General features: G+C 46.2%; 2 protein-coding genes across 2 annotated transcripts in view; both read right to left on the bottom strand.

Annotated features, from left to right (window-relative positions):
• Positions 1-658: 658 nt before the first annotated feature.
• RNPEPL1 (arginyl aminopeptidase like 1) lies at positions 659-18471 on the bottom strand. The gene is made up of 11 exons (XM_088525477.1): positions 17761-18471; positions 11009-11149; positions 10201-10352; positions 9636-9752; positions 8709-8944; positions 6564-6677; positions 5791-5903; positions 4722-4830; positions 3144-3371; positions 2804-2946; positions 659-2120 (listed from the first exon to the last, which is right to left on the bottom strand). The coding sequence occupies exons 1-11, from the start codon at positions 18469-18471 to the stop codon at positions 1848-1850; spliced, it is 2337 nt and encodes a 778-aa protein (XP_088381603.1). The 3' UTR covers positions 659-1847.
• Positions 18472-22153: 3682 nt separating this feature from the next.
• LOC104578238 (ATP-binding cassette sub-family C member 5) overlaps positions 22154-22579 on the bottom strand; it is a 44599-nt gene continuing 44173 nt past the window's right edge. The window contains exon 30 of the mRNA XM_088525476.1: positions 22154-22242. Within this exon, the coding sequence (XP_088381602.1) occupies positions 22183-22242 (60 nt within the window). The 3' untranslated portion in view covers positions 22154-22182. The remainder of the gene's footprint in view (positions 22243-22579) is intronic.

Here is a 22579-nt window from a genome sequence, read left to right as displayed (position 1 = left end):
GAAAACATCATTCTCCACCCTCTCTAGGAAAACTAAACAGAACAAAAAAGATTATTCCATTCAAGGCGTATAGGGCAGAGCTTGGAAATCTCAAGCCCAGCAACGCAGGGGGCCCATTTTGAAACCTAATGAAGCACTAAAGAGGCCTGAGTTTATTATTGCTTTATCCCAGTTCATCCCAGGCTAAGGCTATAGTGAAATCCAAATTAATTTAAAGCCAGAAAATGCAGATCCAGTAACAGCACCTAAGTCCCCATCCACACATGGGTGTAAACAGATTTTTTGGTGAAAAAAAAATCTCCCAAATTTCCCCTCTCTTGCTGTGCTATATAGATCCTCATAGCAGTGCTAAGGTTTCCCAAAAAGGATGCAACAGATTCTCTCATGTGTCCTTCAGCTGTGCCTGTTCCAAAGGTCTGCCCTTTTATTTAAAATATCGTGGTCATGTATCAGCCCAGAGACCATTACTGGGAGCTCACCAAGAGGCACACAAATGGCCCACGTTTTAAAGAAGGTGGCACGGAGTACATCACTTGTACTGTGCAATTCCCCCGGGCAGCACCAGTAACCCCAACTCGGCCCGTAGCACTTGTAGGCCAGATGGCACAGGCAGGAGAATCTCTCCATGCCCTGGGCCTGGCTAGTGATCAGGAGCTGGGCAAGGGAATTGGCATCTTCCACGTCCGTGAGTCACAGAACAGACTCAGGGAAAGTGGGGCTTAAAAGTTTCACATCAAGAAAGAGGGTGCTTCCCTCAGACTATCATATGACTAAGAGGACTGAGCGACAGTTATTCAGGCAATTGTTATTCAAGGCAATAAAATTTTAGCATGGATATCTCCATGGTTGTCTTCCAGGCCCGGCACATGCTAAGGCTCTTATAAAAATTAAACAAAAGGTCCTGTTAATTCTTCCAAAAGGACAGAATGGAAAATCCACAGTGCATCTGAAGAACGCACATGCTACAAATCCTTAGACGCCAACAAAGGTTGCAGCTAGACTTGTCAAAACAGTTAAAAAGATTTAGGCATTCAGTCATTACCAGACTTGATGGCATTTGGGCACCTAATTTTTAAACTTTTTCTGAAAATTTGAGCTTAAATGTTTCATTATTGCTTGTCACAATGAGTGCAAATGAGGGTAGAGTTAATTATGAAGGATTTCAAATCCTTTATAAGATTTCCCTGCTCTTCATATATATATGAATATATATATACACACATCTATATATTCATGTATATAGATATGTATATACATAAAACATTATTATTTATTCATCTGGGGAAAAAACCCAGGCATTATTTAAAATTAGTTACTCAATTATTTAAGCATTAGTCCCCTACCTCCCAAATCACAACACTTCTGTCACAGTAAGGAGCATAACATGAAAACATTTTCCTGCCACTTAAAATTCCTGAGTCGCTCCTTTGCAGAACCCTGCCCCAAATATCAGGATAATGGCAGATACATATACACTCCCCAGCAACACAGACACAGCAAGCAGGATGTGCCTCAGTGGCCTCAAACAAAGGAAACTCAGAGAAATCATCCAGAAGAGCCTCAGGAATGAGAACTATCAATTTTCCCTGCAGAAACAACTGCCCCGGAGTCCCTGCTCTGTATAAACTGAATCAAAATACCCATCCCACAGCTGAAGGAGATCTCTGAAGCCTGGCAGTGTCACATGCTGTGTACTTGAAGGCACATTTGTTTTGTGTTTTGGGAAAAGAAATCCAGTTACACCAATACACTGCAGCTGCAGGGCTGAGGGAAAGAGGTGACACACTGTATCCTTCCTGTGTTCCTGTCCCCATTTTCAAGCTTCATGGCTGGCATGAGCTGGTGATCTAAGCAGACACATTAACATCCCTGAGTGAAATGGCACCATTAGTGGCCTCTGAGACTTTGTCCTCAAGCACCATTGCTGGTGTGTCTGTAGTGACTGCTGTAGTGTCTATGGCAGGAAGTGGATTCAAGCCCTGGGATAAGATCTGCTGGATGGTTTTCCGCAAATTGGGGTGCAGCTGGTTTTGGGTCTGGTAAAAAATTTCTAAGGCAAAAGACTTCAGGGTGCCAGTGCAAAGGTCCTCATAAAGTGGAATTGTGTACATCCGAGACATCTGCAAAAAAGGAAAACTGGATAATACCACTTCAGCGAAAGGCAAGAGATTCAGCCATTCTACAACTACTCAGACAGCCTTAAATAACTTCAGGTTGGAGACTAATGTCACCTTTCTCACAACGTGGACAAGTCTGTTCTAAATAAATTTAATACAATGATTTTTACAAATGATAATAAAAAGCACTTGTTCTCTAAGAGACTGAGCTATTTCCACAAATAACAATTGCTAAAAAGCCCAGGGAGAACAAGCCACAGCAAATGCCTGCATTAACCTTTTGCTCCTGCACAACAAAACAACTATTGAATTTGATGAGCCCTCGCCTTGCCTGACGTGTAAATATTCACAGAAAAAAAAAAAATCACGTGATTCAGTACTGTGAAAAATTCCGCTCTAGAAAGCCAGGGCTGCTACAAAGCAACACAAAAAAATAGGCACTGGGCAGAGCTGGGACGAGGGTATTGAGTTAGGCTAGAAAAGCAGAGATTAATGGTAGGCAATTCAAATGACATCTGCCCATTCCTCCCCACCCGCTAGCAGGTGAGCCACGCTCGGCCCTCTCGCAACACACCTGGTCTACACTTGGCCAGGAAGCAGAAGTTCCAAGGTCTTTCACGTCGCATGTCTCATGCACATGTCTCATGCACTGAGAGGTGCAGTGATTTTAATCCAGCAGTTAGTACCTGGTTTTCCAAGAAGCAACGGACTTTGTAAAGGTCTGGATAATAGTCATTTCGGACTACAATCTGCAGCCAGCGGATACGGATCTCTGCATTCATGGAGTCCAGCTGAGAGGAGTAGCATTCCGAAAGCTTTTTTATCACCGCTGAAGAGAGCAGATACACAGAGAACACATTACTGCGACATATTTTGTCATGTTTGAGAGTTATTAGACAATGAATGAATGATAAAGCAACTTGGGGTGGTTTTCTTTTTTTTTTTTTTTTTGTGATAGTTGAAGAAAATAAAGAATTCGAGTCTTTAACCCAGAAATACTTTTCTACCACTCTGATAAATACCTACCGTGTGGCAGTGGTGACCCATCCAGCAATCTGTCCAAGAAGAGCACAGTTTGAAATGTCCTCCACTTAGTGAGGTCAGCACTGCTGGCAGCAGCAGCAGAATCCAGCGGCTCGGTGGTCCAGAGTTTGAAGAGATTCTCCACTGGTCTGGTCAGACTGGATCCCTGAGATAAATCTGGCTCAGCTAAAGGAGGTCCTGTAGCATTGAGCCAACGTTCAAACTCCAGGCCTGGAATAAGGAGCACCAAAATGTGTCAAGCAGCAGTCTCCACAGATGGCTGGGCAGTCTCAGGGTTCAGAACTGCTTCTAGCACAGTTTTATAGAGAGATTCTAATGATATCAAAACAGATCAACCTATAGTTACAGTGTCACACCAGAAGGAGGATTCTGAGCCAGCCCCAATCATTCTTGGCAGATTCATCAGGGTAGTCTATACACCTGGGGAAGTACCAGCAAAACCTCTGCCAAATTTAACCATGACATTATCTAGTTCTTGCAGATAAGTTATTGATAGTGATAAGTTCTTGAGAAACAAGTCTGCAATTCAAAAAAAAAAAAAAAAAAAAAAGAAAAAATTTGCTTCATAATAAAAGGAGGTGAAAGGGCTGATTAAATCCCATCTACCCCAAACAGCAAAAATATAAGCAATTTTTAGATTCATTTATATCACCTGGAACTAAAAACTTTCTTGATGAGTGACAGAACCAGAGCCTGTTTTCCAACAGAGCTGTCCCTCCTTAACTATCTATGAGGGAGTCCTCAGTGATTTCCTACCCTTCAAAACCCTTTTAGTTTCACACCATCTCCCCTAAACTCCTCTCTTGCATCCCCTGAATAGCAGCCAAGCAGAATTAGCACAGACTGTGGTTCTCTCATTAGCCAACTGGCAGGCCAAAGAAAACACAGCAGTGCTGAGCTCACGCTGCAGCCTTCGCCACAGTAGGAGCATTAATCCACGTGTCTCTGCAGGCAGCTTCCACAGAGCTTGCAGAAACTTAGCAGAGCTGCATGTCCTCCACTGCCAATTTGATTTAAACTGACCAAATGGGTTTGATGCCGATTTGCAAGGGCAGACACATGGTGTAATCACAGCAGTCTCGCTTCTTTAAGAAAAGAGGCTAATAATCATCTAGTAGCCTACAGACCTTTGCAAATCCACCCACAAACAGAGGTTATAAGGAGAGGACAGCAAGAGAGAAATCATCGTGGAAGAGAGTTTACATGGATAAAGGATCGTGGGAACTTGACAGTTTTCAAAGCATTTTTCTTGTAATAAAAATGCACTGAATTTTCAGTGCAAGTTCCCATTGTCATCTCCCATTGTAATAATGATGATTTTCACTTGAACATGTGTAAATGCCATATACACTGATCACTCTGCAGAGTGGAAGACAATCAGAACATTAACCAAGGGATACTCAGATGATTAAACTGATTTTAACGTAAATATCTGGCTTCTGACAAAGGGTTTTGTTTGCTTCAGACTTAGAATTTGCTCACACGTTCTAAGCCAAGAACTAAATTTATTGTCTAGAGTTTCTACAGTTTCAGCAGTTAGCTAGGAAGTTTCCTCTCTACCTGCTTTGCTCTCAACACATTGCTCTTTCAGCTCTGGAAAATAATTCAGGAAGGAATCCAGAAGATCTTGAGCCACAACACTGGTAAATTTGTATTTCTCAATGTAGGCCTGAAAAAGCACAGGTGACAAAGTATGGTTAGAAGAAAGCTTTCAGTTGATGGAGATCCATTGCACATAATAATAATAATTTAAAAAGGGACAGAAGAATATTAAGAGGCATTTGAAGGGCAGGTGAGAGTTTAAAATCAAGAAAATGTCCCCCCCCCGCCCCCGACTGTAAGATGAGGAAAGAACCATAACAGAAAAAAGCTAAGGTAGCTGCAAAGATACTGAGAGCCGAGTAGAGATTTTTTTTTTTTCTGATCCAGATCAAGGACACACTAGCATACCTAGGGCAGGAAGGGTTTTATTGCACTTGTGGAAGTCAAGAGCACAACTTGCTACCATATTATTCACAGAGACTATGGATTAAAGTGATACTGATGAAACTATGCAGACGAGAAAGACAGAACAGGGGATGGATGGAAAAAGGAGAAGAAAAAAAAATGCATGCAGCAAAAAGCAATGAGTTGTGTCACTTTTCAAAAAGAAATCAATAGGTGACAATTTTCAAAAGAATTTTGCAAATGTGCTCCAAGATAAGGAAAGTAAGAAATGATGCCTTTTGCAGGGAGTTGGTTTTCCATTCACACTGGCTTAAAAAGCAAATGCTGATAATTTTTAGTATTGAATAAAGTCACATAATTCCAGTTATAACTAATCTGGGATGAAGCAGATTTTTAATTATTTGGAACACAGAAATAGAGAGAAAAAATATTATTTTCTGTGTACTTGGCAACCTCATAAGCTCAGAATCTGAGATGTAAGAAGAGCATGGGTGCAAGCACTGAGAGAATCACCCCAGCATGGCAGAGGGGCCACACTATTCTTCCATCTCAGACATCCTTGTATTTTCCTTTAACATTAATCACCATGACATTTAGCCACAGTGACAAAACCTAAAACCAAATCAATTCAAAATCTCAAGAGAGCACATTTTAGGTGTTGTAGGTACATATTCATACTAACTCTTAGGAAGGAGTCAAAGTGCCTTGGGTCTCCACAGAGCTGAGACAGGTAGTAAACAAAGCAGTAGCCTTTCTCATAGGTGAAGAGGTTCATTAGATTACTAGGATTTACACCTGAAAGGAGAAAGCGACAGCATTACAAAACACTTAAATGAGGACACTAGTTTCTAACTCTTCTACATGTGTCAACTATGAGCTAAAGGGTTCATAGTTGAGGTACAGTGACTTAAAAGCAAAACAAGTCTGTTACCAGTACATTTAATTTACTACTCAGTGTCATCTGAGAAGCAGTCCAAGCATACAACTGAAAAAAGTCAATGTCTGTAGGATAAATATTAATTCCCTTGTTCCCTAGTGGAATGAGCCACTTCAAATTCCTGGTATAGTTTTAGTGTCTCCTCATTTTAAAACAAAACCTCTTTTTTCAGACCCAAACTTGAAAACATCTGATAAACTACTACAGAAGTTTTTCACCCTTTGTTTCTGCCCAAGGAGTCTGCACATTCTATTTTTAAATAGAATATTCATATAGATGAGTTAGCAAAATTTGAGGAAAATTTCACCCTAACTTCAGAAGCTGAAAATCAGAACATTCAGCTCATTGAAAGCAAGTTCCTTTATTTACCTATAGACTGTTTTACAAGCTAATTTCTTTTACAAATGGTATGTAAAAATTAGCCTTTTTCGGTCCATATCCCACACCGGTTTGGTCCATATTCCAGCATCTGTATATGGTGTATATAGAAATTCTATGTACAGTAGCTCCAGTAATACCTGGCTCCAGTTTAACCTGAAGCTTGCTGACAGGGTTGTCTTCTCCAAGGAGCTTCATCTGTCTGTGGAGAGCATCAAGGCGGAATGCAGTCTCCAAGCACGTGAAGGCAGCTCCTATCCCAGAAGGAAATAGGTTAGTTCTGGAAAAATGACTCCTGAATTACTACATGTACAAAATACTGACTACTGAAAAAAGTGAAAGACAATAGCAAGAGAGAATCACAAATCTAATGGCAAGGAAACGGACTGTAAAAATTCCTTGTCAGGGATACTATGAGAATGTTACCTCTTGGGTGCAAACAGAAAGGATTTAGGCTTAGCAAGTCTATTAAAGATCCTTCACATATTTCTGAAGCTTTCACTAGCATCTTGGCCATATTGAATCATATAGTTTTCACTATCCACTCATCAGGATTTCATTAGTAGTTGCAGCTGAGCTGGCTACTCTTCCTCCAAGTGCTCATGGTCCATGCTGCTAAAAGTGTTTCTACTCTCAAGTCAAAACTAGCTGTACTACACTGGAAAGTCAAGAGACCTCTTGCAGATGTAGAAAAGTTTGGGAAATGGATTAAGTTTTAGAAAATGCCTAACATCCAGGACCATTAACACAGCTTTCTTTGCTAAGTCTTAAATTTCACTGATAGTGCTAGTTACATAGGTATGATCTCAGAGTCTCACTGAACACAGAAGTTGAAAAGAGAATCAGAATGAAGAACCAGGATATGTCTGTAAGATGGAAGAATCTCTATGGAGAAGAAAGGGGCAGATCTGCCTCTTGGGAGGAAGCAAGAGCCAAGACTTTAGGGCAACTACTTCAAGCTAGAAATAGGGAGGAGGATTAGGCAGGATCCAGAGCTATGGTGGTCACTAGACTCCTATTTCTGTAAACAATGCCATTGTACAGATGCCTTTCTAAATAGCAGCAGAAGACACTCAAGAAATGACTTCAGAAAGGGTAAGATTTAGATTTGGAAATAAAACAGATTGCAGAAAAAAAGAGTTACATAAAGAATGACACAGGAAGTAACAGTTCTCAGCTTCCTGAACAATTGCTTTTTCAAACAACCAGTTTCAAATTTCAAGAGAACAGGCCCAAATCAGCAATGATCATATCCTATGCCAGACAGAAGCTAAGATGGGATAGATGATGCGAGAATATGCGCCCAAAGATATTTTTTGACCTACTCATATCATTGTCATGTGTAACATAACATGACTTAATAGAAGAGAGTCCTAAACATTGGGAATTACTCAACATACAACATCTTTCAAAGACTATACTTTCTAATGCTATGTAATACTTTCTAATTCTATGTAAATACTCATAGCAATTTGTTCCCTACAAGTTCAGTATCATTATATCTCATCTCCAAAAACAATATACATGAATAAACAAAGACATCCTTCTAAACATTCCTGCTGCCAAGATTTTCAGGAAGATGAAATAAAATAAGATCATTTAAGAAAACATGTAGCAATACATATGGCACAGACTTCTAGGAAAAAAGTCAGTATCGAGTAGCAAAATGTACATTCCTATTAATCACTTCAAGAAAAGTCCCATTAAACTGAAAGGCAATAAGAATGATTTATATATTCTAAAGACACTACCACCCACTGACCTGTAAATTCACTGATATAAGGTGTAAAAGTTTGGGTTCTACAAAAGAGTTAGCTAGGCAGGCATGTACATTTTATTTGATACCATCATTCTTTCCAACAGCAGCTAACCACTAGCTAACCATTATTAGAAAGATACTTGTTCAGAGGATAGTTATTTCACAATGTAACTATAATAAGATTTCTTACGTCTATCTCTGAAGCATCCCCTACTCACCTTGGTCTGACAGATGAACCCCTGCCAGGTGTCTGTAATTCCAAAACTGCTGCAAAGCTTCTTATAATATCATACACATTTCAAATAAACCCTCTATTACATATCAAGTGCTGAATCCACCCAAAGCCAAACTTCATATCCTATGTATCCAAAATGATCAGTGCAAAGTCTAGGGCCATGCATATTCCAGAACAACAAAGCAAAGCAGCTTCATACAGACTCTTCCAGCTCCCAAGGCAAGTATTTGATCCAATCAACTCTCAGTTATGATTAGACACATCATAAGGAAAACACTTCTGCAGCTATACCATAGGTCTCGGTGGTGATCCGGCGCTGGGCATACGTGGCTAGCCCCTCACTCAGCCACATCTCTTCCCAAGTAGCATTGGTGACCGCATTTCCAAACCAGCTGTGCGCAACTTCATGAATGACATCAATTATTAGAAATTCATCGCTCTCCAGAATGGAAGAGATTATGAAGGTCAGGCATGGGTTTTCCATGGCAACGATAGGGAAGGATGGAGGAAGAAAAACAATGTCATATCTAAAATATGAGAGAGAGAGAGAGAAAGAGAGAGAGAGAGAGAGAGAGAGAGGGAGGGAGAGAGACAGAGAGAAAAAGAGGAAGAGAGGAGATAGGTAAATTACAGCTATTTCAAAAGACATGCACAGAAACATTTCTTATCGTGAGGGAAAGCTCTTCTGACAGTCTTTGTGAGTCCAGAATTAAACCTTCTAGGCCAATGGGCCTAATTCTTCTGGTCAGTGGATCACAGATTTTATTTTGATAGCCAAGGAACTGCACAGCTTTCGACATAAGATTAGACATTCTTTTCATGTGCAGCAGGTCCAACAGTCACCAGAAGCATCAGGCTCCCTTCATAGAGGCAAACTGATCAAAATTTGTGTGTCCAATAGCCAGAACTACTAAGTTTACTCTACATGTATTGCTCACATACATACACAGATTCTTGTCCCATCCCTGAAGGCTCCCAGCAAAAAGAGAAGCCGGGAGGCTGTAGAGTGGTTGAACTGCCCCAGGAGAACACCACCCACTTCCATGATCCCTTCTGCCAAGGGGAGGGCCAAGACTCCAGAGTTTGTTTCTGACTACTACATTGTCACCCATGAGATGCTGGCTTTCCCGCTATTACCAACATAGGGAGAAAGCACCGTCATTTCTTAGATTGCTTTACTTTGTCCCCAGTACACATCCCTGGGAGACTTAAACTCACCTTCCCCATATATAAGGCCCATAAAGACTCTCTGCAGCGCTCAACCAACGCTCTACCATGCCGGAAAGCTTGCTGATGGCTGTCGGCAGCAGGCAGGGCTCTGCCCACACTCTGCTCCTGTCAGGAAACAAGAAACATCACGTGATACTTCCATAAATCAAATTCTCTCTCAAACAGAATAACCTGTCTTCTTGCCAAACTTCTGTGTATGACAATATTGCTAAGGGGCTTCACCTCAATCATCCTTCTTTAGGCTAACGCTCTGTGGATGCATGGCAAAAGATGATCAATGATTCAAAGATCATTTGATTCACCTGAAGGCAATAAAGCACATAGCTGTAATGACTAAGGTGGACAATAAGATATATCTATGAAAGAGGAATCTCTTTCATCTTACAGTGCAATATTGTAATTTTTCTTTACATCTAAACAAAGTTTAAGCTCTCCAAAGGTTCACAGCTCCTGGTCCTGTCTGTTCCTTTACCAATGACTCAAAGTATCCCAAATGGCCCCACAGCAACCCACAGAGACCTGAAAAGCAGAATCAACTGGCTGTAAATCTTACCTTGGGCCTATGTCTGCATGTATAAGATCTCCTGCCACCAGGGCCACTAGGTAGGCAGGAACTGGATATTCCATGTAAAACTGGTATACACCTTCCTCTTCTAAGTAGGTACTTTGAGTAGCACTCATCAACACCTGGATGCCTGCTGGAGCCTGAAGAAACAAAAATCATACACACCAACTCACCAGATGATCACAGCTGAGGTGCGATACCATCGACCTCTCTTTTTTAATGTAAATCCTTTTAGGAATGGATTAACAAAAATCATTTCGATAATATATAAAACATAAGGCTTCTGTGGTTTTTGTACCACAAACTATCCCCCATGAAAATGGACCAGCCAAATATACTACTGCTCAGTTGTGTGGGAACTCATAACATTATTTTATCTACCCAAAATACAACATTATTTGATGTTGCTTTCATAAACATGTTTTTTGTTCTCTCAAGAACTGTTTAAATATATAATTTAAACAATTATTTAAAATTTGAATATTGTCATCAGTAACCACTACTGAAAGTGACCAACCCAATTCTCTCTCTTTCATATTATCTATTTCAGGGTTATTCTTTCAGTGTGGGGTTCCGAGAATGCAAGACCCAAGTGTAATAGGCAATACCGTCACTTTTATGACACTACTGTGCTTTTGTCTGGAGAACCAGACTATGAAATCTAAAAATCCTGTAATTTATATTGTATTAGTTATGGTATATAGTTATATTTTATATAATATATACATACACAACATGCTTCCATAAAGTAAGGGCAGTAAAGCGCCTGATTAACCACTTATATCACTTCACCTACCTTAACAGTAGCTGAGTAGGTGCATTTCACTGCTGGTGTGTCAAAGCAGGGGAAGAAGGAGCGGTTACACACCGAGTGGCCCTGCGTGAAGACGAACGGCTTGGCATTGCCGTACGTCAGCTCTGGATCCAGCCACCAAATCTGTTGGCACAGAGGTGAGGGAAAGGCACAAAATGAAAAGGGATGCACTGAAATTAAGGGGGCTGTTAGGGAGGACAGATTCTCCATCTGCTTCGCTAACCATTAGTTCCTCACATACATACGTAGCACAGGGCACTTTTTCACTTCTGAGAAGCCACCTTCCTGCTCCTGCTTCTCCACCATGATGCTCAGGGTGGTTTTGCACTGTCTGAACACTGGGTGATGCTGCACAACACAGCATCTTCCAGGCCCCTATTTCCATTATATTGATTTGCTTGATTAACAGGAGCTCCCTAAGAGCTCTTAATAAAAGCTCCCTTCTGAGACTGAGTACCCTGAATAGCTCCATGTCATTATTCAACATGAACAGGAATACGGGGGTAAGGTAGTACAAGCTGAAAAAAAAGAGAGGCCGAACAGCGTACACAACATTATCTGTGACCCTGAGAGTGCCCTTCTGGCTGAAGCACCGAATATTTTGCCACTATGCAAAAGAGGCAGCATATGCAAGAAACATCTGGTCAGGGACACTGGAAGCCTCTTTCTAAAGAAGGAATAAGGAGATGGTGGGTGGTCACACACACACAAAAAAAAAAAAAAAAAAAGGCAAACAAACCCAGACACTGAGCTTGTCTCTATTTTTGGTATCAAACAGCAAATAAATAATCATTTGGAACTTCAGCAAATCATTAGAAGAGATTAAGAATAATACGAAGTGCAGCTTTTTTTGTGTATTTTTCTATTTCAAATGTGGTATTTGTGCTTTTACTTACTCCCTGCCCCCAGCTTTGAAGGGCAGGAACAATTGTAAATAAGGATTTTCTTATAATCCTGCAACTCTGGAGATGAACTTCTATAGAAAATATCAACTATTATGAAGCTTCCCATAAAGCTGGAACCGCTAGAAATCCTTGGAACAGTCAAGCAGAAGGAATAAAGCTGTTGAGTCTGCTAAATTCTTAGATCAAAGTAGCCAATAAATCTAAATTTAAGGAACAGCAGTTAGCACAGACACTAGTTCAGTTCTGATTCACAAGAGAAAGCTATGAAATACTTGGAAAGAGAAGCCTGGGTACTCGGCCTCCTCCTGGTTTAATGGCATGGTACTGTTTTGTCTCCTACTATTCAGTTAACCCCTGCGTGTTCCAAATACCAGAGGCTTCTCTCTCCCCCTCTGTCCTACAAGGTTATTCCAGTCAGGTTATTCTTCCCCTGCCTTTAGATCCTTCTCAGATGCCACCGTGAGCCTCTCCCAAGTCACCTGCTCCAGCAGAAACTTTGGGGATCAGTAAAAGCTTTGGAAAGGAAAGCTACTTTCGTCAGCTTTCCATTCTTTGTATAGAAGCTCACATTTCTGCTGGGAAATGGCTATTTGGGAGTGAGAGGCACCAACATAATTTAAAACGCTTATCTAAAACTCACAGCATCGTTCTCAATGTGGAATTTGTTTTAAAACTACTCTTTCTGTTTCAATGCTGCAGACCAGAAACTGGCCCCTTTCAAAGGATCCCATCTCCTGACAGATGTTACCTCACTTGCATGCGAGAGCAGGGACTGTCACTCTTCAAATCCATGTGCTGTATTTCAGCACGTCACTGGCCAAACCCCGGCATTGCAGCTGACCTCCCACTCCATGGATACCTGCGCTTCATGGCAAGGAGCATTCCCTCTACAGTATGATATTGTGGACATTTGGGGACAGATCTGTCATTAAAATCACCTGCTTGAAACTTAAAGCTTCTCCCCAGAACATACGTTCAAATGAACTACAATTTCTGCATATACTTCTACTAGAAAAACATTTTCTTTGCGGCGAGAGGCCCAACGAAATCTAAAAACAAAAGTAAAAATAGTCTCAGAGCAATATTCTGTACTTGGAATTTGTTTTAAGACAGCCCTTCTTGCTGCAATCCTGCAGGCCAAACACTGCCTCACTCGCACCATGAGAGCTGAGGATGCAGAAAATACAATGTGAAAGACCTGTCCCATTACCAACTTTCAGAAACACACTTCTGACCCGTCTTTTTGGGTTCACAGCACAATTTACGATTTGTTTTCTTGGCCTCGCTGGACAGCCACCTTGAAGAGGTTCTGCTTCCTTTGCTTTCTGAGAGACAGAAAAGGCCAACAAAGAAAACGGAAACAAGATGTCACTAGAACTCAGTTACAGCACTAGAGTAGGAAGGGAGAAGGATTGACAGACAATGTCTTTAAAGCAGGGAGAGATAAAGGGGAAGTTCTCTCTGATCAGCACAGGAAGAAAACATAAGCAGGAAGGCAAAAGGGAACCAAGAAGTTGATTCTTGTTTACAAGAAACTCCATAAATTAGAGACAACTTATTTTCAGCCAGTCACCCCTTATCTGACAACTGGCTGAAGTTAAATGAAGCACCAGCCTCAGTCCTATGGGCCAAGAAGGAAAATGTTTTTCAGAGGATGAAGTATTTTTTCCCTGTTCCCTAATGTCTGCTGCTACATTGCGAGCCTCAGTCTCTCTTTCCAGATGCACTTGGAACAATGATGAAAGTTATCCTGAAACAATATAAATAGACCTGCAGTATAAATAGACCAGGCAACACTGCCAGACAGAGGCAGGGCTAGAACTGGGAAAAATGAGTCGAAGCAGGAACTCGGAAAGGAGGACGAGTAGCAGGAGCAGCTCAGGGCAGGTAGAGCAGTATCTGAGGCCATATCATCTACTCAACACCCCAGCCCTGCCTGTGTTCCCTCTAGGAACACATGCTCATCATTTTCATCTAGTTTTTCACATATAGAGGAGAGCAGCTGTTTCAAATGTTAAAATACCCCACAAGAACTGCTAGGTAACAACTGCCTCTTTTCCCCCTGCTGAAAAACAGGTGGCTTTGGACGGTTCAGGTTTCTTCCTGCCCACATACTGCAAAGCAGCATGTATTTTATAACACACCACCCTAGAACATGATTTTTATTGACTTAGATTATAATCTTTTACGTGAATCTGGCAAACGCAAGAGGCAACTAGCTGAGCTCCTTTCAATCTAAAATCTCTCCTTGTTACTACCTGCATATTACGAACCAAGCTCCTCAGAAGAGAGGCAATGCCACAGCTTCTATTCCAGTGGGAAACAGCTGGTTACAAGTAAACTGCGCATCTGAGACGTAGAAGATGTGACAGAAGAGACAAACTTAGGAGCAAGTCATTCCAGGAGGTCTGAAGAATCAGGACAACCCTAATGGAACAACAGGGAAGCTTCCAGCCCTGCAGAAAGGCTGTCCTTCTTGCTAAACCATACGGATGAGGAAATGCTATCACTTTTCATACCAGAACAGGCCAAGGTTTGCATTTAAGGTTGTCATGGAAAGAAAATAGCATTGGTGTTAATATATCCACTGCCAAATCAGAGGCGTGACACAGTGGGAAAGAGACACATGCATATTTTTCTCTCCGGGAAAGGAGAAAAGTCTGAGGAAAGAATATCCATAGTACTGAGAAGTAAGAGGCAGGGGAGAGGAAGGAGGAGCTGGGCTACTCTCACCAATACACCTGCTCTGAGTTTGCCCTCAGCCCACACCACGACATATCCACAGTGTTTAAGATTTCTGAAGTGAAAAGGTGACGTACAGAGCACGTGGCTTCCTAACAGCACAGGGCACTGGAACGTTCTGTGAAAGGCAGATTTAATCTCTCAGCTGTCTCTCAATGTCCATCAAACACTAAAGATCTTGGCTCCTTTTTCTACATGAGAAATAATGGGCAGTCCAATAACGCAAACCAAGTTTATCAAGGCAGCAGGTTTCCAATTTTAAACAGACTACTCTCTAATCTAGTGATCCTGCTGCCAGTAATATCTTCACTGAACATTAATTTACTGTTTTATAGGTCCCAAAACTGGCCCAAAGAAAGCAAATCCTGCCATAAAAAGATCATATTCAGAGAAAGGCCCAAGAAGAAAGAACTTGCAGAAGAGAAAGGTCTGACACTGTAAACTTGCTTCATTTGTACAGAGAAAAGAGTCTGCGAGGACACGCACTAGGTGTGAATACAAACCAGGCGCCCTTACACACACACACAGGTTGCTCATACCCATTGAAGGGCAACACTAGGCTTAAAAAACAGCAGCACCACAATAGCACCAAAAAGCTTGGGAGCCAAAAATATAGCTTGAAGTGCTCCAAGAAACATTAAGGGCTAGAACAGGTGCTATTCAAGCACAAATGTTTTGCCTGTGTCTACAATAACATGTGCAAGCTAGAAAACACAGCCCAGTTTATGTCAGTAATGCCTGCCGCTGCCTTGAGGAGCACTTGAAAAGGGCAGCACATGCCCCGACTTTGCAATCATCAATAACCTTTTGACACTAGTCCTTATAGTTTTATTTCAGCTGAAGCAGTAGGTGCTGTTAAAGGCACAACAAAGACTTTGCAAGCCCAGGTGAAGAGTAGCTCACATCTGATCCAGGGAAGCAAGACAAACAAGATGGGGAATGGAAAAAATCCTCAGATACGTAACCTTTGCACTGGATGGCACGCAGGGTCAAGGAGAGAGCGTGCTGAAGCAAGGTGAGACTAAACGAGCACATCAGTGCTCCACACTTCCCAGTAGTTCTCCAATCTCTCAAAGCAAAGCCTCAGTCAGGATTCAGGCACATCCGTGATCATTCCTCAATGCAACCAGCAAGATAATTGTCCACAGAGCTGGCAAAACCCAGGAGAAAACCCAGGCCAGGCTGAAATAAAGCCACTTGTTCAACAGGAGAGGAGCACAGCACGGGGTGCTGCCGGAGGCTCAGCCCAGCCAGATCAGAGTCATCCTACGGGGCACAGCTACATCTGACTGCACAGCCCTCCCCATAAACAAAGCGCTCGGAGGGCGAAACAAGCAGGTTTCTCCAGAAAATTGTGCAAGAATAAAGAACAGAATCTTCCGAGAGCAGCACAGTCCCTGACAGACAGCTCCAACGTTTCTCCTTAGTGCAGAGAAACTACAGCAAAGCACTGTGCAAGGAAACAGCACAACAAGGAATTCAGAGGTAAAAAGAAAGAATATCCTCACGTAACAAGTGGGTTATAATTAAAAAGGTATCAGAATATCATCTCACACTTCCTTTTTTTAAAAAGAAGGGGCAGCACTTTAAAAGTCAACTAATTTATAGCAAAAGGAAACCCTTAGTGGAATCACTACTCCAACTCAGCCAGTGTATTAAAACTGTCCAGATAATTCTGAAGATCAAATTACTTTTGTGGATTTCAACACAGTATCAAAGTTAGGCAGAAAAAGATGTGGCAAGCTCATGCTATTCAGCAGTCTCCTTTGTTTTTTTTTTTAATAAATTCATGGCCCAGCACATGCAGGCTATATGGTTACTCCTCCTGGTCCTGATATGGTCAATTCTTGTCCTCCTGAAGTACGCTGCAATAGTCAAACCAATGCACAGGTTTGCTGGTTTGGACCAAAGCAACAGTGACACCAAACCAGCAGGCTGGGAGTCAGTTCCATGAGGTAAGATAGAGGTTATTAAAGCTGTGCAAGGCTGCAAAAGGAATGATGCTTCCTGAAAGTGATTCAGGAGCCACACGACATTTTAGTGTACTTCCCAACAACGGATAGACCATACAGCAACAGAAGGAGCTGACGTCTTGGTGCTTATTTTTATATTTTTTGATGTCAAAACCTCTTTAAAACTCAAAATCCACCAGATAGTATCTAAAAGTGTCAGGAGTTTTTTCCAAGTATCAGGGATTTAAAGTAAGCAACAGAATTTATAAGATATTTCACAACTGAAACAGGCTACTCAGAGACAAGCAAGCACCTCCCTGGGCCACATCTAGACGGGTGCTTGTGGCCTTCTCTCATTTTTTTTTCCATGGATCATGTGTAGCAATAAGTGGAACCTCCCTGTGCTCTTCTAAAAGCTTCTGACTCTTACTCATTAGAATGTAAACCGAGGTGCATAAGGCCTGATTTTGTAATCATCTGGCAAAAAAAACACAGGAAAAGTGATTTATTTGCAGATTATGTAACTTGTTCTGAAGAATTCAGACGGGGCAGGAGATTTAAAAATTTCACGTTCGTTGCCAGCCACTACAACATGCTTCAAGCATAGGAAGCCTTAACAGGACCATCCTGATCAGTGACAACTGCCCTGGAGGCAGAGAGGATGGCAGATAAAGACGGGTGACGGCCCAGGCAGCCCTGGCATCGCTGCCGAGGAAGACTGGTGGCCACCAGGGCCACTGCGGGAGTGGATGAGCCCCATGGAGTGGGAACGGCCACGGGAAGAGGACAGGGGTGGCTTCACCATGAGCTTGGCTGTCCAGGGAGAAGACAGGGGAGAGGAGAGGGTGTGAAAGCAGAAACTCGATGGTGAAATATTTAGCGTGGCCTTTGCTGTGGTGCGCACCCAGAAAGCCGGTGAACGCGGCCGGGCGGGTGACACACGAGGGTGTCGCGAGGCGTCGTGGCCTGCGTGGCCTCCCTGCTCCCGACACCCGCGGTGGCCCCGTCCCCTCGGCGGAGCCCCCTGCCCACCACAGCCCCGCCAGGCGCCGAGCTCCGCGCTGGGCTCGGGACAGCCCTAGGGCGGCCGGGCCGGGCCGGGGTCCCGCCATGGCGGCGCCGCGCCGGTACTCACGGCGGGCCCGTCGGCCGTGGTGTAGCGCACGACGATCTGGAAGGGCTGGTGCGGCTGCAGGGCGGCGGGCAGCGAGACGGTGAGCGAGGAGCCGTAGTCGGTGAAGGGGTCCACCCTGAAGGCGAGCGGGCAGGCGGCGCCCGGCGGCCGCGCGAAGACGGGCAGCGGCGGCGGCGGCGGCTCCGCGGCGGGCGGCGCGCGCGCGGGCGGCTCCCCCGGCGGCGCCGCGGCCGCGATGCAGGGCGCCGAGAGGAAGGTGGTGGTGGAGGGCGGGTTGGCGGCGCAGGGCGGCGCGCAGGGCGGCGGCGGCGGCGCCGGGCAGGGCGGCGGGGGCAGCGGGGCCGGCGCGGCGGCGGCGGCGGCCTCGGCGGGCGAGAAGGCGAAGGAGCAGGGCGGCTCGCCGGCCGCGGCGCGGCGGTAGGCGGCCGAGAGGACGCGCAGCGCCGGGTGCACGTCGAGCACCAGCGCGCGGGGCTGCGGGCGCAGCGCGCACAGCTCGAGCACCAGGCAGCCCGCGAGCGCGCGCGCCTCCGGCCGCAGCTCCAGCCCCAGGTGCAGGTGGCGCAGGCTGAAGAGCTGCGAGCTCGAGGCCGACGCCACGTCCGGAGGCGGCTCGGGCGGCGGCGGCGGGGCCGGCGGCGCCTCCGGCCCGCCCGGGGAGCCCTTGCGGCAGCAGCACAGGCCGGGCGGCCGCGGAGCCGGAGCCGCCATGGAGCGGAGGAGGAGGAGGAAGAGGAGGAGGTGGCGGCCGCTGCTATGTGAAATCCATGGGCGGGCGGGGAGGAGGGAGGCCCCGGCGGCCGGAGGGACCGGGGCGGGGACCGGCCCAGGGGAGCGCAGGGCCCGGGCCCGGAGCAGCCGGGGCTGGCGGGGCCGCCAGGCGGCAGCGCGGGGCGCTCGGGGGCAGCGCCGCCCCCGTCCCGCCCGCTGCGCGCGCACCGGGGCGCGCGCCCGCCCCGCCCGCCGCGCGTGGCGCCTGCGCCGGGGCGGGCCGGCTGCGCGCGCACCCCGGGGGGGAGCGCGCCCAGGGGCAGGTGCGCGGTGCGGGGCGCGGCGCGTGTGCGCGCCCAGCGCTGCACCCGGTGTGTGCGCGCACCCAGCGCTGCACTCGGTGTGTGTGTGCGCACCCAGTGCTGCACCTGGTGTGCGTGTGCGCGCACTCAGTGCTGCACCCGGTGTGTGCGCGCACCCAGTGCTGCACCCGGTGTGCGTGTGCGCGCACTCAGTGGTGCACCCGGTGTGTGTGCGCGCCCAGCGCTGCACCCGGTGTGTGCGCGCCCAGTGCTGCACCCGGTGTGTGCGCGCCCAGCGCTGCACCCGGTGTGTGCGTGCACCCAGCGCTGCACCCAGTGTGTGCGCGCACCCAGTGCTGCACTCCATGTGTATGCGCGCACCCACTGCTGCACCCGGTGTGTGTGTGCGCACCCACTGCATGTGCAGCCACTGCCGTACCCGCTGTGCGCAGACCCAGTGGGCTACCCAGTGCATGCACCCACTGCTGTACCCGGTGTGTGCACACCCAGTGGGTGCACCCAGCACTGCACTCGCTGCATGCACAGCCCGTGCTGCACCCACTGCGTACACACCCAGGCCAGGTGTGCTGCCAGCACACCCAGTGCTACAGCGGCTGTGCGCACACCCAGGCCTGGTGCGCACCCTGCGCACACCGTGCTGCAGCCTGCCTGCCCCGTGCACACATACCTAGGGGTGGCTGCGGTTCTTGTGCATCTTGTGCATCCCCTCCCACTCTCTGCAGTCACATCCAGCCAGGGCATTGCCCTGCGCACACGCCTCTGCCACAGGCACACGTGGGGCTCGGCGCCCTCCACCTGGAGCAGGGCTGGCATCAGCTCAGACATGCACCTCAGCACAGCCCTACAGCCCCCACACAGGCACATTCCCCTCCTGGCACACACATCCACACCAACACCCCTGTGCACCCCCCTCACCCACAAGTGCTGCTCTGTTCCCAGCCCCACTGGGGCACCACCACACAGCCCTCTCTGTGCCCTCCGTGCAGCCGTCACAGGCAATGCCCCAGCCTCTCCCTGCTCCTCCTGCCCTCATGCTCTGCTCAGCTGCCTCACACCCAGCTGGGAATCCTCCCTAGAGGCAGCACCTCCATCCCCCCTTTCTGACACCCTCCCACTGCTGCACCGTGTGTGTGTGTGTGTGTGTGTGTACCCACTGCATGCACAGCCACTGCTGCACCCACTGTGCGCACACCCAGTGGGGTACCCACACACACACACACCGGGTGCAGCTTGGCTCAGAGGTACCGCACTTCTCCCAACCCTCCTCCTCTCCTCTTACAGGGAATCAGATTCATCCCCGGCTGCCTTCCCAGATCGGAAAATACAGAAACCACAACACTACTAGCTTCGTACGGCTGCCTGTTTCGCTGGGTTGTAACACAAGGTGACAGTAATCTGGAAGGAAGGGGGTTTGCAGGAACTACGTGTGACGCAGCCCCAGGACGGCGGACAGGAGATCACAACACCCTGCGCTGGTGCTTCTGTCAGGCAGCCATTCAGTGCAGCGCTCAGCCCTGCTTCGGGCATGTGGCGAGTGGCCGAGGCAGAGCCTTAGGGTGACACAGGAACAACAACGTGTTGGTTGCGGGTTTATTGAACCTGCAGCAATACATTCAAAAAGCTTCTCGAGCCTAGTGCCTGCGACAGCAGCATCTGCAGCATTTTCCAGTTGAGTTTCCACTAGTATCATCAAGCTCAAGGTGGAAACTGTAGCACCAGGACAAGGCAGCTCCTGACTCCAGCTGAACCCAAGGACAAAACTGTATTAACCTAAACCAACCTGAAGCTGGGACTTTGTGTGATTGCTTGTAGGAGAACCCGTGCTGCGGTTGCACTGAAAAATGACCTGGTACAAGGAAATTTCATTCACGGTGATGCAGCTGATAATGGTTTTGTAATCATCCTGCATCATCTCACTCTGCTCTTTTGAAGCATCTTCAAGAAGTAATTTGGTCTCCTCACTCCATCCCCTTCTACCCAGTAAGAATTTTCTATTCTACCATCTTTTCTTCCACATCCTCCTGTTACAAATCCAGGTCTTTCCCTTTCTCCTTCCCTCCCAATACCCCGTTTCTCAGATCGCAGTTGTATCCATTCACTCTCTGAAATAGCTGCACTTGTCCCAGCTATTGCTCTCAGCCAGGCAGCAAACCACTCGCCCTCCCTGTGGGCTTCATCCGGGGATAATGTGCAGAACCCTGGGCCCTTTGGACCTCGCCCTGTGGATCTTCACCACAGGAAAAGGTGAAGTCCCTCAGGTGTTCGAATCAGCACAACTTCAAGGTTCAACTTCGGATTTACTGTGCATTTAGATCAGCAAAATTACCTAGTGTAGTTAATTTTAGAAGAATCCTACTGGCATTTTGACTGAAGTCCCAAGCAAGTACAATGTTTCCACTCATGAAATAAATGAGTGGAGCAGGAATACAGTCTTTTTAAATAAAGAACTTCTAAGCTTATGGCAACAAATCAGGATCAGTTGCACTCACTGCAAGTGAGCAGAATAAGCAAAACCGATGCAACTAAATTCCCCAGGGCAGGAGCAGTACCGCATATATCCCTCTCAAGCTGCACGTCCACTGGTCTTGGTCTGTGTCTTTTGCTGCATACTCAGAATGATGCTATTTTGGGCAGGATCTCATCAAGGAAATGCCCTGACCTGATCCTACAGTATCATTCTGTGCCTTGCAGGATAAAATCTTCTACTGGGCACCATGCGATAAATCCTAAAGCAGGATCTGATTCCTGATAGTTCCCATAATCATCACCCCTTTGTAGAATACTTCAAAGATAAACATATTTCAGTCTCATTGTAAATATTGGTTTCTTACTTCCACTTCAATCGCAGGGCCCTGGGCCAGGCCTCAGTTTACTCCCAAGACTCAGGACAAAAAGTCAGTAAAAAAATAACCGCCACCTTGTGAGAAACGATACTTCTGTACCATCCATGTGAGGGAAGTGCTAAAGCAGGTTAGAGATCACACCATACAGAACGTTTTCCTCTGGCAAGCTATCTCCTTACAGCCAAAGCAACAGTGCTGAGGCTGAAGTTTATGAAATGGTTGAGCTAATCCATGCTGCCCACAGGGGACCATTTGCTTGCTTCATCTCCAGCACTCGTTTGACACCATCTTGAGCCATTTCAGCTTGCTGAACCAGGAGAAAACCGTTCCCTTTCTTGGGGAGAGTGCAACCGGGAAGCAGCAATTTGGCGCACTGAATCCCGAGCAGAGTTTCATGTCACGGCTATGCCAGTGTTAGAGCTAGCACCTACTGGACAGAGTAGCCCCACTTCTGCCCTCCAGATGTGCTTTTCCTGTCCCCTTCTTTGTGCAGCATTCCTGCTTTTGGAGGGTGACTGTTCTGCCAGTCAGATTTCTGAACTGGGTCAGTCCAGGACCAGGCAAGAGCCAGTGCTGGCATCAGGGAAGCGGAGGGAACTCCCAGCCTGGAAGGAGAAGGAGGACAAGATCAGGATAGCTCCTTTTTGCCTGGATTTCCATTAGCTCAGGTTAGCTGCAAAATGAAGCCACCCTCTAACCACAGCAGCACTTGAGCAATAACATTTTATCCCTTTTTTTTTCTAGGGAAGTTTATTGAAGTTTATGACCTCAGTTCTGCAGAGCCCAAGACAGTCTCGTCCTTGGCACAGCTGCTGATGACAACTGAACTTTTTAACTTCAGACCAAGGCAAAGACACCTCACATTCTCCTCCTCTGCTTGGGGTATTCAGTCTTTAGGGAAGAAGCAGGACTCCATCTCTTTGGCTATCACCCCTGCTCCCT

This window comes from Tinamus guttatus, unplaced genomic scaffold (genome assembly GCF_059628265.1).
Source record: "Tinamus guttatus ecotype Peru unplaced genomic scaffold, ASM5962826v1 Tinamus_guttatus_pri_ptg000227l, whole genome shotgun sequence".
NCBI classification, from domain to species: domain Eukaryota; kingdom Metazoa; phylum Chordata; class Aves; order Tinamiformes; family Tinamidae; genus Tinamus; species Tinamus guttatus.
This window is presented reverse-complemented; position numbering and strand designations above follow the sequence as displayed.

Coding starts and splice junctions, on each gene's coding strand:
- RNPEPL1 (XM_088525477.1), bottom strand. CDS start 18,471: ATGGCGGCTCCGGCTCCGCGGCCGCCCGGCCTGTGCTGCTGCCGCAAG. Junction 4,831..5,790: donor ACTTTGACTCCTTCCTAAGA/GTTAGTATGAAT, acceptor GTGCTTTTTCAG/GCCTACATTGAGAAATACAA. Junction 3,372..4,721: donor ATGTGTTGAGAGCAAAGCAG/GTAGAGAGGAAA, acceptor TCCTTATTCCAG/GCCTGGAGTTTGAACGTTGG.